The following is an 18,027-nucleotide window of genomic DNA, read 5'->3' as shown; positions in this document are numbered from 1 at the left end:
CCAGAAGTCTATTTCCTTCCCTACTCAGGTGAAGTCCATCCCGTGAGAACAGCTGTCTGTCCCCGAAAGCCTCCCAGTGGCCATACATCCCAAAGCCCTCCTTATAGCACCACTCCCTTAGCCAGCTATTTATCCTCACAATTCTGTCAGCCCTTTGCTGTCCTTCTCTAGGAACAGGCAGAATCCCACTGAAGATAATCTGAGCCTCGACTTCCTTAAGCGTCTTCCCCAGCCTGGCATAATCTCCCTTGATTCTCTCGAACCCGACGAGAACCCCCAATAACCACAGAGTCTAGTAAGATGCAAAGTCACGTTGACTAGGTTTATTGCAACCTCGGACACAATTGCAGTTCCCCGTAGATTACTTAGTCTACCGGGCATACTACTAATAGATGCCTCTTGGCAATGGACCTGGCTCAGTCAGTGGCGGGACTTTCCACTGCCCCCTCGGCTGGACAAAGACACCACCCCAGGGATACATTCTTATACACAGGTACAAACAAGTTACACATCACTCCTGACGTATTGAGGTGCAACAACTCTACGTGGCAAGGTACAACCCCTCTACGTAGTAAGGTGCCGCCTCTCACCTTGTACATGTTGGTTCGATCAAAACAACTCTATCCATTATTTTACCCTTTTGCCCCTGTCATTGGGATGGGTCGGCCTGTTCCATGTTATCTGTGGCATGTTCCAGTATAGTGTGTTCTGTACTTTAACTTTGCTAGGTGAATATATATTTATGCAACATCAGCCCTTTTCCTGCCAGCTTCTGTGAGCAGGGCCTGCCTCTGGCTCACAGCTTAACTTTGCTTTATGTTAGCAAAGTCTTGACCATTACTTTAGTTCAGGCCTTAGGCCTCATACCAGGCCTCTGATACCAAGGTTTATATCTCAGGGCCTCCTCTTACTACAGATGTTACTCTGCACCTATGCTAGGGGTATGTCTTTGCCAGAAAAGGGAGATTTTACACTAGCTATAGTCAAATCCTAGTCTAGAGAAGGAAACATGGATGTAATGGTAGTTTTACAGCAGACCCTCTATTTCAAGGGCTCTCAAACTGGGGTCAGGACCCCTCAGGGGATCGTGAGGTTATTGCATAGGGGGTCACAAGCTATCAGTTTCCACCCCAAACCCCGCTTTGCCTCCAGCATGTATAATGGTGTTAAATATATAAACAAGTATTTTTAATTTATAAGGGGTGGGGTCACACTCAGAGGCTTGCTATGTGAAAGGGGTCACCAGTACAAAACTTTGAGAACCACTGCTCTATTTTATGAACTAATTGGGGATCGAGAAATTCATAAAAGTGAAAATTACAGTAGGTACAGTGCAGAACTTGCAGTACGGTACCCAGCATTGCATAATTTTCATCCTGCACACCACTGCGAAGCAATTTCTGATGCACTGAAGGAATCAGAAGGTAAAGGGCTGTCAACGTGTTCCTCATCGACATCACTTTTGTTATGAGATATTCCCCCTCCTGCAGTTTGGAAAAATGGTTCATCTAGTTGGTTTGTAAGACTGGTGTTTGTAAACTCAATACCTTACTGGGTGCAGTAAACCCTAGGCCTCCCCATCATATATATTCACCTCGACTCGCTACACTAAACTGAACCTACGTTGGGATTATACAAGGAGGTGGATCTCAGTTGAAAAACAAAACAAGTGAACCACCCCTTGCCTCCCTAGTCGAAAGCTGGGGGGAGCCTTGCCTGCATGTGGAGGCACAGCCAGAGCAAGGGTCTGAAGGTCCTGCACAGATAGGGTGACCAGATGTCCCGATTTGATAGGGACAATCCTGATATTTGGGACTTTATCTTATATAGGTGCCTATTACCCCCCACCCCGTCCCAATTTTTCACACTTGCTGTCTGGTCACTCTATGCACAGTTCACACTGTGCGGAGCAGCCAGCCACCAGGCTGTGTGTCCAGGTACAGTGCAAGGGCACCCCCCCCCCCCGTGTGTATGTGAGAGGGTCTCCTCAACTGGTGGGTGTTCCTATATGGGGTTCCCCCATTTGTGGGGTCACCTCTCCTGGGGGTTCCTATCTGGGGTTCCCCCCAGGTGTAAGGGTCTCCTCTTCTAGGGGGTGTTCTTATACAGGGTGCCCCGGGTGGGGCCTCCTCTCTTGGGTGGGGTGTCCCTATATGGGGTGAGGGGTCTCCTCTCCTGGAGGGGTTCCTAGATGGGGTCCCCTGTATGTGTGCGGTAGGCTCCTGTTCTGGGGGGTTTCCTACACGGGGATCTCCTCTCCTGGAGGGGGTTTCCTCTATGGGGCGCCCCTGTGCGTGGGTCTCCTCTGCTGGCGGGTCCCCCGACTCCCCCCGCGTGCGGGCGGGGACTCCACTCCTGCGCTCGCTGGAGGCTCTTCGCTGCGCCGGCTGGGGCGGGGACAAGGACACGGGGCCCATTGGCTCGATGCGCTCGGCGCTCGCACACAGCTGCCAGCCCCCGCCATCTTCGGCGCCGAGGGGAGAGCGGCGGCAGGCGGAGGAAGAGGCGAGCAGCCGCCGCGCCCCCTCCACGGGGCGCGAGCAGGTATTGGTCCGCTCCCCCCGGGGCGTGGGCGGGGCCAGGCCGCTTCCCGGAAGGCGGCGTGGGCCGTAGCTGGGGCCATGAGCGGAGCGGTGAGACGCGGCGGGGGAAGGGGCGCGGGCGCGGCCCCGGCCCCTCCTGGGCGGGGGGGTCCGCTGGGCCGTGGCCCCCCGGAGCGCCGGGGGCTGGGCTGAGCGGGACGAGCCCGAGCGCAGTGAGGCGCGGCCGGTCCGGTGCCCTTGGGCCTCCCCGCGCCGGGCCCCCGCAGTAGCGTTCCCAGGTGACACCTCCCACCCCACCGAGGTGGCGCTGCTGGTGTCCGGCGAATTGCTGAGCTTCCTGCGGGGGCGGGGCCCTGTCCCTGCCCTGGGAGGGGCCCTCTCGGTACAGGCATTGCACCGCTTCTGTAAAGGCTTCATCTACTCGTGTGCCACAAGTGCCACCTTCCTTCCCCCCCCAGTACTGGAACTAAAAGAAATTGGAGGCAATACGTGTTTTTGTTTTCTCGGGAACTTTCTGGATTTGACTCCACTTTGCATATGAGTTTCAGTGTTTCCCCTATAAAGTCAGGCAGTTTCTTCTGCTCTGTGTACATCTGTCACATAACAGCAAGGGAGAGAAAAAACATTTTGAAGAATGAGGAACCTGTGACTTAAAACATACACAGACAGGAGGGGAGTGGGGGGCAGCTATATTACCTGAATCTGCTTCCTAGTGTTTTTCTGTAATTGACTACGGCTATGTCTACACTAGAGACCTTACAGCTGGACCTATGCTGCTGGACCACTGTAAGATCTCTCCTGTAGCTGCTGTATGCCAATGGGAGAGTGCTCTCCCATTGACATCATTAATCCACCCCCAATGAGCAGCAGTAGCTATGTCAGTGGGTATGGCTCACCTGCCGACAAAGCGCTGTGCACACTTGCACTTGTGCTGGTGTAATTTATGCTGCTCAAGGGGGTGTTGTGTTCACACACGTGAGCGGCATAAGTGGTAGTGTAGAAATAGCCTAAAGCTGATAGTGTCCTTTTAATGCAGTGTTGTTGTAGCATGTCGGTCCCAGGATTTTAGAGAGACAAGGTGGGTGAGGTATGTCTTTTGTTGGACCAACTTCTGTTGGCGAGAGAGACAAGCTTTTGAACCACAGAGCTAAAGAAGAGCTCTTAAGTGTCTTAAAAGCTTCTCTCTCTCACGTGTCTTAAAAGCTTCTCTCTCTCACCAACAGAATCATAGGGTCAGAAGGGACCACAAGAGTAAACAGAAGATGGTCCAATAAGAGAGATTACCTCACCCAACTTGTGTTTCTACTGTCCCTTTAAGATAGACACTTTCAAAAACGGGATGCTGCCCCCCCATCCACCAAGACACAGAGAAGATAAATGTCTTCTACCCTCCTGCCTGCATAGATAGAGGGGAAAAAACATCATTTCTGTTTTGATTTTGATTTTCAATAGGTGCTCCAGACATGCGATTAACAGTTGCTAATTATGCACTGGAGCTTAGTTTAAAGTCTCTTTTATTTTTAGGTTTAGCTCAGCTTTGCTCCTGGCAAAAACTTGCTTGAGGATATTTTATTTTAGCAAACCATTTTTGCAAGAGGAAGCATTTCAGTCATTTTAAATAAAATGAAGAGTCAAAAAATGGAATATTGAACATGTGGTTTGGGAAAGCTTTTACTCCTGAGAGAATTCTGTGCCAAAAAAATTAAAATTCTGCACACAATATTTTAAAATTCTGCATATTTTATTTTACAATAAATGTGGAGACTCCAGCATGGCAATGGGGAACACAGGCCCCCACAGAGGTAGGAGACCACCTTACAGCCCCCGCCTCCACCCCCAGGACACGGACTCAACGGTGAGGCTGCACCAGACCCTGACACAGCCCAAGGGCCAGTCCTGCCCCTCTGTGCTGGGTGCACCAAGATAGTGAGCGAGAGGGACAGAGTCTCGCAGGCATGCCTAGCCCTGGTCCCTGATCCAGGTGTGGGGCAAGTAGGCTCAGCCTGGTAGGATCTAAGTGTGGAGGGGCTGGGGTGTGAAAATCCAGGTATGGACGAGAGGGTTCTGTGTGGGACTGTCTGGGTGTGGGTGGCTCAGTGGGGGGGATCTGGATGCTCAGGGGCTTGTTGGGGGTTCCAGGTGCAGGAGGAATGGGACTCTGTGAGGGGGTCCAGGTGAAGGTGGTTTGGGCTCAGTAAGGAGGGTCAAGGTGTGAGGGTCTGCATGCAGCTTATTGAGGCTCAGTGGGGTAAAGGGGTGATCTGGGGGCTGGGGTGAGGGTTGGATGCAGGGGGAGGCGCTTGGCAGGGGGTGAGACTTGATGGGGTGGGAGTCCGGATGCACAGGGATTGGGCAGATGGGGGAGCAGCTCCCTGTACAGTGACCCTTCCCTCCACAGCTGAGGCGCAATGGGGGTGGGGAACAGAGCTTCCTGCAACAGGGAGAGGTTTCTCCTGGCCCCGACCACTCTTTGCAGGGGAAGAGGAAGTCCCATCCTTCCCTGCCCAGTTGGGACTAGCAGCTGAGCCTAGCACAGGGTAAAAACCATCCGCCGTGGTGTCCACAGCCTGGCGCCTGCCCTCCCCCTCCCATGGAGTGATTTACCTCTCTGTCGGCTGTGTTGGGCACCCAAAACAACACGCCTGTGCTGCTGAGGAGGGATCCGTGACCGTTCTTGCGGCTTTCCTTTGCTTCCCCATCAGAAGTCATTTTTCTGTAAAGAAGCGAAGAATTCTGCAGGGGACATGAATCCTGTGTGCACGCAGGGGTGCAGATTTCCCCCAGGAGTAAGCACCTCTTAAGCTTGTAAGTGGCATTTGTAAAATTGCAGTTCATAAGGTCGATCAATTACTTTGAGTATTTTGAGTAGATGATGAAGAATGACACCTCTGATATTTTGCTTAGAAAAACAGTTGCTATGCATGCTTTCAGAGAAATATATTTCAGAAGAGTCCCGTTGTCTATAATAATAGTATTTGGTGGAGAATGTTTCAAATATTTACTGCATTTACTGTTTCTCTGCTTAATGTTAGGCACTGTAGAATATTCCTTTATGAAAACATGTTCTCAAACAAACAACACAGAAAAGGGAGTTTTACACAATCTTCTTTTAACTAATACTGTATGTGAGCAGAACAAACGCTTTCTCACTGTAACTCTGGTATCCTTCATGAAAGTGTGTTCTATCCAGGTACTAACATTATGGTTGATTAATACTATTTTAAAATAATATTAATCTTTAAATCCAAACTCAGTAACAGAATACTGCCTTAAATTATTAGAAAATAAAATATTTTAAAATCAGCTCCTCTTCTATTTACTTTTTCTGACCTAATTTCAGGGTTCTGTTTCTCTGCTAGTGTAATTGCTGTTAATATCTAAAGCAGTGGTAAAGGATGTAGTTTCTGTATTGTTATAAACTTTATAGCTAGCATGAGATTTGCAGAAAATCATCTTTCTTATGGTCCCTCCTGCACTTCTGAAATTCTCCTAAGGCAAAATCATGCTTGTTCTGGTCCTCTTTAACATCTTGCGGCACATGCCTGAATAGTAGCAGTAAGTGTGATTAGTCATGGCTCTGTTTGGATTGGGCCAGAAAGGAATCTTTCTGTACAAAAGTAGACATTTATGCAGTCCTCCACTGCTTGCTGAGAGACTTAGGGAAAAGAGACATAAATTGAAAATTGGACTTCTTGAACTAGTCTAGTATCCTGGCTCTGTCTGGACATATCACATCCTCTGTGGTCCAGTTTGTGGCGGGGAGTGAAACCAGGTGGGATTAGTTTGGCAGCTCTTGCTGGGAAAGGGGTATGTACACATATTGAATCCATAGAAATGTAGGACTGGAAGAGATCTCAATAGGTCACCTAGTCCAGTTCCTACACTGAGGCAGAACTAATTATTATCTAAACCATCCCTAACAGGTGTTTGTCTAACCTGTTCTTAAAAACCTCAAGTGACAGAGATTCCACAACCTCTAGGTCAGCAGTTCTCAAACTTCATTGCACTACAACTCCCTTCTGACAACAAAAATTACTACACAACCCCAGGAGGCAGGACTGAAGCCTCAGCCCGCCTGAGCACTGCCACCCTGGGTGGAGGGGGCCGAAGCCCAAGCCTCACCACCCCATGCAGGGGCTGGGGGGATAAAGCCGAAGCCCAGGGCTTCAGCCCCAGACAGGGGGCCTGCAGTCTGAGCCCCACTGCCCAGGGCTGAAGCTGAAACTGAAGCCTGAGCCCCGCAGCCCAGGGCCGAAGCCCTTGGCTTGGCTTCGGCCCCAGGTGGTAGGGCTCGGGCTTTGGCCCCGGGCTCCAGCAAGTCTAACACCAGCCCTGGCGACCCCATTAAAACAGGGTCATGACCCACTTTGGGGTCCTAACCCACAGTTTGAGAACCCCTGCTCTAGGTAATTTGTTCCTGTGCTTAACTACCCTTATAGTTATCAAGTTTTTCCTAATATCTAACCTAAATCTTCCTTTTTTCAATTTAAGCCCATTACTTCTTTTCCTGTCTTCCGTGGATAAGAACAATTGTTACCCTCCTCTTTATAATAACCTTGTACATACTTGAAGACTGTTACCTCCCATCTCAGTATTCTCATCCCCAGACTAAGCAAACCCAATTTTTCAATATTTTCTTGTAGGTCATGTTTTCTTGACTTTGAATCATTTTTGTTGCTCTCCTCTTGACTTCCTCCAATTCATCCACATCTTTCCTAAAGTGTGGTGCCCAGAACTGGACCCAATACTCCAGTTGAGGCCTTATCAATGCTGAGTAGAGTAGAAGAATTACTTCTTGTGTCTTGCTTACAAAACTCCTACTAATGCATCCCCAAATAATGTTTGCGCTTTATTTTGTGTGTGTGTGTGTGCGTGCGCGCAATGGTATTACATTGGTGACTCATTTAGTTTGTGATCCACTTTAACCTCCAAGACCCTTTTCCTAGGCAATCATTTCCCATTTTGTAAATGAGAATTTCTTCTTAAGTGTAGTATTTTGCATTTGTCCTTATTGAATTTCATCCTATATATTTCAGACCATTTCTCAAGTTTGTCAAGATCATTTTGGATTCTAATCCTGTCCTCCACAGTGCTTGCATCCCCTCCCCACTTGGTATCATCTGCAAATTTTATACGTGTACACTCTATGCCATTATCCAAATCATTTGTGAAGATATTGCAGAGAACCAGACAGAGGACTGATCCCACTCAATATGCCCTTCCAGCTTGACTGAACCATTGATAACTACTCTGAGTACAATTTTCCAAGCGTTTACCCACCTTATAGTAGGTTCATCTAGGCTATATTTCCCTAGTTTGTTTATAAGGTCTTATGAGACAGTATCATAAGCCATACTAAAGTTGAGATATCTCACATTGTTACCCGCACAATCTAGGGCACCCACCCCTACCCTTCTGTGGGCTCAGGGTGTAACCCTCTTCAGGTTGGCCGGACCTTTTCCCAACAAAAGAGCCTTTACACAGTAAATCCTTAACCTGAATTTATTAGCAGTTGATGAACAGAACACACACGCCAAGTATACAGTGCTCACCACTCCTGATAAAGCTGGTGATCTCTTCCCGATGGTCAGTCGGAATTGGATAGTCTGTGGCTCCAACTTCTGCACAGAATGATCATGCAGGGTATTGAGTTTTGGCAGCTTTGATCTTGGGCTGTGTCCCAGAATTAGGTTCCAAAGAATTTCTTCTTGGAGCCCAGTTTATATAGTCAAACTTAAGTTCTGCTTATCTATACCTTAACCAATCATTTAAACTAAAGTATTACGAAATAATGTTCTTTGCCAGTCTTAGCACACTACCTTTTACATACAAGAGTCAATTTAAATTTTGCTAAATCAGTTACGCAACTAACAAAGGACAGAACCAATTAAAGGTCAAACAAAATGGAAGTATAGATTTCCCAACTGCAACTGCTGATAAGTGGTTCTGCCAGACAGTATGTTATCTTGAAAAGTTTTCCTTTAAACATCTTAATGTCTGTCTGTTTATCTGGTCACTGTTTGTGCTCTATACTTCCTTACGGCTAGAATGCTTTCTTAACAACCTATTCTATTATATTGTTTTGGCGTCGTTTAGATGGAACATGACTCGCTACTTTTAGCTAATGGCTGCTGCTCCTTACTGCAGAAAGGCTTCCCCCTTATCCACAAGGCTTGTTATACTGTACTGGGGGGCAGGCAAGAGAGATGTGCAATAGGAGGAAGAGAGATTGACAAAAAGACACCAACTAAGACAGTGGCAGAGGCAGTGCATATTAGTTTATAAATGCCTTCACACTAAATTGCTGTCTGGGCATGAAGTTTAGACTGAGTACTACAATCTAGCACGCTATTCCTCTTCTGGTGAAGATAGTAGCTCTCATAACGCTTTAATTATTGGTCTGTGTTGTTAAATGAGCAGCATTGACTGACTCCTGGAGGGAGTCTCATTCAGTTTCCTTTAGCAGGATAAATGATTGCCATAAAGGAGCATTGGGATGATGGCTTTTGGTAGATATTCCGGTGAGAGAAAATACCGTTGGGCTGGAATAACCAAAACACCAGTCTAGATAAATAAAAATTTATTTACTGACTGCGGGCTGAACTAGCTGTGACCTGCCCTTAAAAAGTGCAGCAATTGACTGGGAGCAGCAATTGACCAATGGAGTTTGCCTGAGGCTGAAAAATGCAAAATTAGCCTCAAACATCAGTTATCACATACTTCACTGAAGTGAAAAAATGGATGATTTGCCTGCGCACTCCCATACTCTGCTAAATTCCTTCTCTTTAGCTGTACTCATCCAGTTATGCCTCATCCTACAATTGGAGATGAATGCATGTGACTGATAGTGGTTATAAAACTTTGGGACCACCATATTCTTGTCATGTGATCAGATTTGAGACGGTGTTCCTGGACAGTCACTAAGATTTTTTTCCTAGTCTGCACACCCTTTTTCCTGAACATCCAACAGGTAATCTCAAGCAAAAGTGAGAGTTGGAAACAAAGGGTAGAGGGGAAGATTCCTTCCAGTTTCACAGTTAGGCTCTGCATATAGGAATAGATGTATTGAGTGTGGTGCACCTTGCCATGCAAATAAAGTAGCCTGGCCATAATCATAGTACCTCTGCACCAGTACTTTCGGTGTGATAGCAGTAATGGGATCATCCCATGACAACATATTCTGTTTTCATGCCTGTGAACATTGGTATAAGAGGGCTGGGTTTGGCCCTGTGCTGAATGCTTAACCATAGCACTGTGACACTGATGTGACAGGTTTGTGCACCATTGCTTTTTGTAGGCAATAGAAGGATCAATCCCCACTTTAAGCAAACTATTTTTGAAGGATTTTAAAGGGTGTTAAACTTTTTTTATGTTTCAGAAAAGAAGTAAAATATACTAATAAAAAGTCGGACTTAATATTTGTCCAGATCAGGTTTTCCATCTCTGTGTATGTCTGAATTACGGAGGCTATACTAACATAGCCCCATAGTGTACACACAACCTACACTGACAGAAGGGTTTTTTTGTCAGTGCAGAAACACCGCCTCCCCAAATGACAGTAGCTAGGTCAAGGGAAGCATTCTTCCTTCAACATAATCCCGAGCGTAGACACAGCTATATCAGCATAGCTACATTGGTCAGGAGTGTGCCAACAGCATTTGCCTCCTTATAAAGTACTCATACACTAATTCTTAGCACTAGTGCCATAATGTTATCACTGATTTGATCTCTTGCATTACATCTGTTATGCAGGAAGTAATATCATAGGGGAGATACATGTACTGCACTGTTGTGATTTTTAGGAATTCCCATTAAGTATTGAAGTTGAGTTGGAAAATATTTCCATGTGCAGTTTTTTGTGTGAAGCAATTTTATTAGGTTTCCTATTTGTACACTGTTTTAAGTTTGGAATTCCATACTCATGTGTCCTCTCTCAATTTTACGGTTTCTTTCAGCTTCCAAACAAAGGACACAAAAAGAGAGAGGAAGAAAAAGGAGAAGATTCCATTGACACCGAATGCAGCGAACTAGGAAACATGGATCTGAAATTCAACTCCTCAAGGAAATATGTTTCGATCAGCGTACCTTCCAAATCACAAGCCATGTCACCTCATATCAAATCAGTAGATGACATAATCGTTCTTGGCGTGAATCTCAGCAAATTTAACAAACCCACTCAGTTTTTTATTTGTGTTTCTGGAGTTTTTATGTTTTATCTAATCTATGGATATTTACAGGTAAATTCTGTATTTGCATTTTATGCTAGTACCTCTGTTTATTTTGTTGAACAATATTGGACAATGTGTAGCTTGATTGGTCTAAAAATCTGTCCTAATCTATACATTTAAAAAAAACTACATTAAAAGAACATTAAGATCACAAAGTCAAACACTGAAGTTAGGGAAAAAATAGTACATGACCATATAATTAAAAACGATATCATAATGCAGCTACAGAAGAGGACCTAATTAAGGATGCTTGTACTACCTTAATTCTTTTCTTTCCTTATCTTTTGAGTGCATGACTTTGCATCTTTAATGTTAACATTTTTATGTGATTTTTTTTTTTTTAAGTTTTTACAAAAACAAATTGTAAAAACAAAAGTTACATTGTATGGGACCATAATGACCTCTACATGGGTCATCATCAGGGGTGAAATCTTTAGGTCTACAGTATGGACTTCTGCCACTTCGGCTAACTATTAGTAGACTGTTATCCTTTCTGCACATTCACTAGAGGGGGATGAGATGCATGCTGTGACAGTGGGCTTCACAGCTGTTTTCTAGACAGCAGAGGAATTTTATGACTCCTGTATCCTGGGTTTTGTTCCAGCTTCTGTAGATGAATGTTCTCTAGTGGTTACATACCTTTCTGTTCCTGTCCTCCATCTGCCAACCTGACTCCAGGGGGGAGGGTTTTTTGTTTGTTTTTTAAATCTCCTTCCTCTGAAGCATCAGGAATGGCCACAGCTGGAGATAGGACATTGGGCAAGCTGAAACTGGGCTCTGAGGTGACACCAACCATTCTCTCTTAGGTGCTTGCCTGGCTGGTTCTTGTTCATATGCTCAAGGTCTAAATCAGTGGTCCCCAACCTTTTTCGTTTGGCGGGCGCCAGATGACGAGCCACGGAGGACGAGCATCCCCCGAAATGCCGCCGACAAGCGGCAACGTCAATAGGCGTCGTCGCTGAAATGCCGCCAACAAGCAGCGTCATCCAGAGGCGGCATCTCGGCGGATGCTCGTCCACCGGCCAGTACACGGGCGCACTTAGATGCCCCGGCAGGCGCCATGGTGCCCGCGGGCACCACATTGGGGACCTCTGGTCTAACTGGTTGCCATATGTGGGGTTGGGAAGGAATTTTTCCCCAGGTCAGATTGGCAGTGACCTTAGGGGTCTCTTGCCGTCCCCTGCAGTGTGGGGGTTTGGGTTACTTGCCAGGATTTCTATCTTCATTTCCCTGCCATTATGGGGGGCTCAGGTATTTGTGCTCCCTTGTCCCTCCTGTTTTCTGCCTGTGGCACATAATAGTCTAGTGTTCTATAGGCTGTAATACTTTGGTCTCATTTCAGTTGTTGGATTTAGTATGCGGGTGCTGGGGATGGTGTAGGTGGCCTGTGATATACTCTAGGTCAGACTGATGAGCTGGTGGTCCCTCCTGGCCTTAAACACTGACTGCATATTTTTAATTCCTGCTCCAAAGTGTGGAGGTGCTAGAGCTTCTCACCAAAATAATAGTTTTGGGTTTTTTTAAACATTGGCAAAACATTTTTCCCAACCTTGTTCTCAGAGAGGATAGGAAAACTTTTGCTGAAACTTAAAAACAGTCTGAGGCAACACCTGACATGGAAAGTTGCAGCCCAAATAGTTAAATTTGGCAAAGTTATTAGTAATTGAAAACAGGGTCTTATAATGGAAGGTATCAGTCTTAACTATCAGTCTTGCTGCCAGCTCTGGCTAAAATGGATACATCTGCATAATTCTTTAGACAGTGTGTATGTTTTTCCATAACATATTACTCTCTTGTTTTAATTGTCTGTAGATTCCTAAGAAATTAGAATTACCATTTAAAAGAGAAATTTACTAAGTTAATGTTAACAATTTGTACTTAATCTTTTATGAGTCATTTGAGAGTGCTGTCTAGAAACAGTCAAATGCTGAGTAAAATGAATTGAAAACCAAGTTAAAAGCAGCCATGAAGCCCTCTCTAATTTGAGATGAATGTTTATGGGCCAAATGCCAATCACTGATTAATCACTTTAATTCAGTGGAATTACACCAGCAATAAATGTGGCCCTCTTTTTTCAGTCTTTAAATGCTGCCTCTCCAATAGTTGGAAGTTATGTATACTGCATGTCCTCTCTACTTATTGCTTTGTAACTTAAAAGCATGATAATTGCATATTCACATTGAGAAAATAGGTCTCCTAATTAAGTTTTATTTAACAGTTGGTATGTGTCTGTTTTTTGTTTTGATAGGAACTGATATTTTCAGTGGAGGGTTTTAAGCCCTTTGGTTGGTACCTTACTTTAGTGCAATTTGGGTTTTATTCCGTTTTTGGACTAATAGAACTGCAGCTTATTCAGGATAAAAGGAGACGGTATGTATTTTTAAGTGATGTATCCTTTAACACATTTAAGTTATGCTAAATTAAAAAGTTTTGATGAGGCAATCAGTTTGATAAATCTGACTTCCATAATTTGATGAGTGGATTTGCAATTGAAGATATACATCACTGTTTGTTTTCAACCATATACTCGTGTCCTTCATTCCTATTTATTATGCCTGACTTCTGTTGTAATAGTGAAATGGAACACTAGCACCAGTAGTTGACTTAAAAAAAAAAAAATACACACACACACACACACACACAAGTTGAAAAGTGTTAAGTATTATTAATTCTTGATGCTTTGTTAGGAACCTTTTAAATTGACACTCCCATGTTAATGAATATCAGGATATGATGCTACATATTTGAGTGTACAGGTTAATATACTTCGTTATTGTGCTTATACATTTATTTCAGAGGTTGCAGAACAAGTACATTAGTATTATATTATATGTACTGTACTATGTAAGCAAAAGGCTAGTGTTTCAGGTTTAGGTCTTGATGCTGCAAAAAAGTATGGACATGCACATGCTTAATTTTAAGAACTATAAGTAGTCCTATTGAAGTCAGTGGGAGAACACACAATGCTTAAAGCTAAGTCTCTATGGGATCAGGACCTTAGGAACTTTGAGGTTGGTTGGAGATGCAGCTGTTTAGGCCAGACCCTTTCATTTACTTTACCTATAATTTTTTTCATTGTACTTTTCAGTTTCATTTCATTTTTTTCAGGTGTACATTACACAAATTATTTCCAATAATTTATGAAATATGATTTATGGAAGCATTGATAGTGACTCCATAGTTAGTTATGTTGAAATTTGCACTTACAGCAGGACTGAAATCTGTTTCACAATTTTCTGATTGAACTGAGTCTCCAAATTTGGGGCGCGCGCGCACACACACACACACACACACACACACACACACACACACACACACACATCTCAGAACAGTCCACTTTTTGACTTTTAAAATTAAACATGAGTTATTTTCCTCCCCAGTTCTTCCCACCAATAGTGATCCTCAGCTGAGATCCTATAAAATTTTTGTTCACGGTACACTTTTCAGTTAAACATGCATTATATTTTAAATGCTGACATTCTAAATTAGAGGTATTTCTAAAATGAAGTCAGATTTATCAGGTTACACAGAACTGTTAATTTGTTAAGCTTATTTTTAAAGAGAGAATAATATCTTTGACAAAAAAAGTAACCATCTGTAAAAACTGGTGGAATGTCCATATAACTGTGGTAGAGAATGTATTGTGAATAAGGCACGGGTTCCAGCAAGACTACTCCTTATTCACTGATCCCCTTTACTGAATTTTTTGTATGCAGCTAAGTTAGCTGCATGTGTATGTGCACAATGGCCTTTAGGTGCTCACTTCAAACTTAGAGCTATAATGGTTTAAAATGTACATGTGCAAAGTGTAATTGTCAGCAGGTGATAACGCGCCACATCAAAACCAGTATTCACCACAATACTCAAAGTTCTCAATATTTCTCAGTTAGGGTATTTCAAGGCCAAATCTCAACTTTCTGTCTTCATCCATTTCTCCAAAGTTATAAAAACGCACCAGCATTACTTTAGAAACGGGTTATGTATTTTTTCCCCATTTTCTGCACACACAGAAATGGGAAAGCTTTTTGTTTAAACTTCACAAAGAAATTCATAGTCAAACAGAGAGATTTCAAAAAGTTACAAGCAACTAAAAATGGAGGTGGTTGCTAGAATTGTTACACAGTTATGAGAGAAAGGTAGTTAAAGAACAAACAGATTCAGGAGACATAATATTGTTCCCAGCTTCCGGTGTGTTCTTTTATAAGTCACTTAACCCCTTTGTGACTATTTCTTTTATGTGAAATAGGGATAATTCCTGACGGGCTGTGTTAAGTCCTTTAACAGTTGTGATATGCTTTGTAATCCTTAAATAGAATGCACTATAGAAGACTAAAGCATTATTCATTAGACCCAGTTGAAAATATGGAAAACTTCAACAGTTTTTATAGTAATTGTTAATTTCAGTGAAGAGATGAAATTTTTAGTGAGTTTGACCCATTTTTCAACCAGTTCTATTATTAGTGTATCCTTTCTTCTAGCTTCTCCCAGTATGAAAGTCTCACCTATTAAAAATACAATATGCTCATAATACCAAGATTCATACATTTATATTTTGCAGAATCCCAGGCAAAACCTACATGATAATAGCCTTTCTAACTGTAGGGACTATGGGTTTATCAAATACCTCCTTAGGATATCTGAATTATCCTACTCAAGTCATCTTTAAGTGCTGTAAACTGATTCCTGTTATGATAGGAGGAGTCTTTATACAAGGTATGCACTGTTCTTACTATTAAATGTTTTTCTTATTAGAAGATAACCACATAGGGCCAAATCCTGTATTCCATTGACTTTAATGGAAGTTTTGGGTAGAGCTGGGCAGGAAACAGTTTTCCTGTCGGGGGGGGGAATGCCCATAAAACATGTCTTGGATCAAAATGGTTTATTTCAATATTGACCCTTTTAAACAAAATAGTTTACTATAAATTAACTTAAGTTTCTAAACAATGTAATTTTGAACCCAAAAACCAGAACTTCTCATGTTGAAAATGTCTAAATAGGATATTTTGACAAATTTCAAAAATGTTTTGAAATGGGAAATTTGTCAAAAGAGACCTTTTCCTGCAGAAAGTTTTGGTTTCAACAAATCAACAATTTTGACCCCCCCAAAAAAAATGCAATTCTCAACCAGCTCTGGTTTGCGTTGCTCAGAGAATACAGGATTAGCCTCTAAAATTGTATTTCATGCTATGATATACCAAAAGAGGTTCTGGATGATGAATCTGACTGAAGCTCATAACTCTGAGCATGTAAATAAAATACATAACATATTTCAATATTTTGATAATCCTCATAATATATATCATGAAAAATTCTCACTTGTATCTGTAGATTTGTTGCTACTCAAAGTTAGTAAGGGTACATCTGTATAGCAAGCGCCAGCAAGCCTGAGTCAACAGATTCAGGCCCACACTATGGTACTAAAACTGCTGTGTAGATGTTGTGACTCAGGCTCTGATGGCTTGGGAGAAGGGGGGAGGGTTTCTGCACAGCTATTTTTAGTGCTGTTATGCGAACCTGAATCTGTCGACTCAGGCCCTGACACTTGCTGGCACTCACAGTGTAGATGTACCCTAAGATTCTCCACATGGCAAAGGACTACACAACTGAGCCCAAAATGTAGTATTCCTATTACTGTAGTTCTGTCTTGTAATTACAGTGGAACATTTACACTTTTCAGAATTGAGAATGAAGCAATAATAATAAAAAAACAGTTTTTAAAGAAGAAAATCAAATATGCAAATTTATACTAAAAAGTAAATATTGTATGTGCAATTAACAGCTCAGGTCTGTCGCACAATTAAATCTTCTTGTCATTTAAATTTGGAGCATTCGGGTCTCTGTAGGTAATGTTTATATAATCCAAAGGCATTATAAAGTGCTAGGTTCTTGAAAGCTTCGAACATAGTTTAAAATGTAGGTGTTAAACAATTTTTTTCTGGCAGCTTACATGGTATACACAGCCCCCTGGGAAGGAATGGAATCTGTTATTCAAATGATATTCTCAGGACCCCCAAAAATACAGCTGGCTGCATTGCTAAGTTCTAGAGCAACAGTTCCCAAATGATAGAATCATAGAAGATTAGGGTTGGAAGAGACCTCAGGAGGTCATCTAGTCCAACCGCCTGCTCAAAGCAGAACCAACCCTAACTAAATCATCCCAGCCAAGGCTTTGTCAAGCCGGGCCTTAAAAACCTCTAAGGGTGGAGATTCCTCCACCTCCCTAGGTAACCCATTCCAGTGCTTCACCACCGTCCTAGTGAAATAGTGTCTGTTGAGCCTTTGCTGGTGCTCTACAGATAACTGGCTGACCAAATGGTACTGGCTCTCCTTGTTTCCCTCTGTGATGTTACATTAAAGATAACTAAAATAATCTGTAAATCTATTTTTCCGTGTAAGTAATTGCTGTACAGTAACTCCTCACTTAACGTTGTAGTTATGTTCCTGAAAAATGTGACTTTAAGCGAAATGATGTTAAGCGAATCCAATTTCCCCATAAGAATTAATGTAAATTGGGGGAGGGATTAGGTTCCAGGGAAATTTTTTTTTTTTGCCAGACAAAAGGCATTATATAAATTTTAAACAAGCAACTTAATACAGGTATTAAACAGGCTGGCAGCCCCCTCCCCCCAGTGCCTCCTGCTTGCCAGCGGACCCTGCAGATCAGCGCCTTCCCCCTTCTCCCCCCACCTCCTGCGGCATTCAGGAGGCAGGGGAGGGAGGGGGAGCCTGCGTACCACATCCTCGCTCACCCCCCCCCCCAGCCTCCTGAACGCCGCAAACCAGCTTATTGCCACTGGCAGGAGGCGGGGGGAGCAGGCGGGAGGCGCTAGGGGGGGCGCGTAGGGGAGCTGTTGGGGGGGCTGCCAGCTGTGGACAAAGCAGGCGGCCAAACGACATTATAGCGGAGCATTGCACAACTTTAAACGAGCATGTTCTGTAATGGAGCAGGGACGCAAGATTGAAATAACGTTAAGCGAGAGGACGTTAAGTGGGGAGTTACTGTAGTTGTCAAAGAGATGTGTAATCACTCTAGGGGAGGAGATGTGGCCTGTGCCATTGTGAATGGTAACAGCTGTTGCCCACAAGATTTCTCAGTGGAGATGTGGTATGTACTATGAGAAAGTTTTTGAGAACTGCTGTCGTAGAGAGTTGCAGCCAGGCCTTCTACTCACATATTAGGAGGGAGAACATTGGGTCCATTTGTTTTGGTGGCATACTGAATGGGAGTTTTTCTCCTTTGTCTGCCATTCCCC

The 18,027-nt window shown here is 43.6% G+C and overlaps 1 protein-coding gene across 2 annotated transcripts in view; it reads left to right on the top strand.

The window, feature by feature from the left end:
- The first annotated feature begins 2,519 nt into the window (after positions 1-2,519).
- The window catches only part of SLC35B3 (solute carrier family 35 member B3), a 33,872-nt gene continuing 18,364 nt past the window's right edge, over positions 2,520-18,027 (top strand). Inside the window, exons 1-4 of one of the 2 annotated variants that reach the window (XM_024206777.1) lie at positions 2,520-2,544; positions 10,499-10,780; positions 13,020-13,141; positions 15,330-15,484. In XM_024206777.1, coding sequence (XP_024062545.1) covers positions 10,580-10,780; positions 13,020-13,141; positions 15,330-15,484 — 478 coding nt within the window. In that variant the 5' untranslated portion in view covers positions 2,520-2,544; positions 10,499-10,579. Of the gene's footprint in view, positions 2,545-2,615; positions 2,634-10,498; positions 10,781-13,019; positions 13,142-15,329; positions 15,485-18,027 lie in introns of those variants that run through there. The other variant, XM_024206776.2, reaches the window with a different exon arrangement.

The sequence above is a fragment of the Terrapene carolina genome, unplaced genomic scaffold (genome assembly GCF_002925995.2).
Source record: "Terrapene carolina triunguis isolate 2854851 unplaced genomic scaffold, T_m_triunguis-2.0 Scaffold58, whole genome shotgun sequence".
Classification (NCBI taxonomy): Eukaryota; Metazoa; Chordata; order Testudines; family Emydidae; genus Terrapene; species Terrapene triunguis.
Note: the sequence above shows the minus strand (reverse complement) of the source record. Positions and strands in the feature narration are given on the sequence as shown.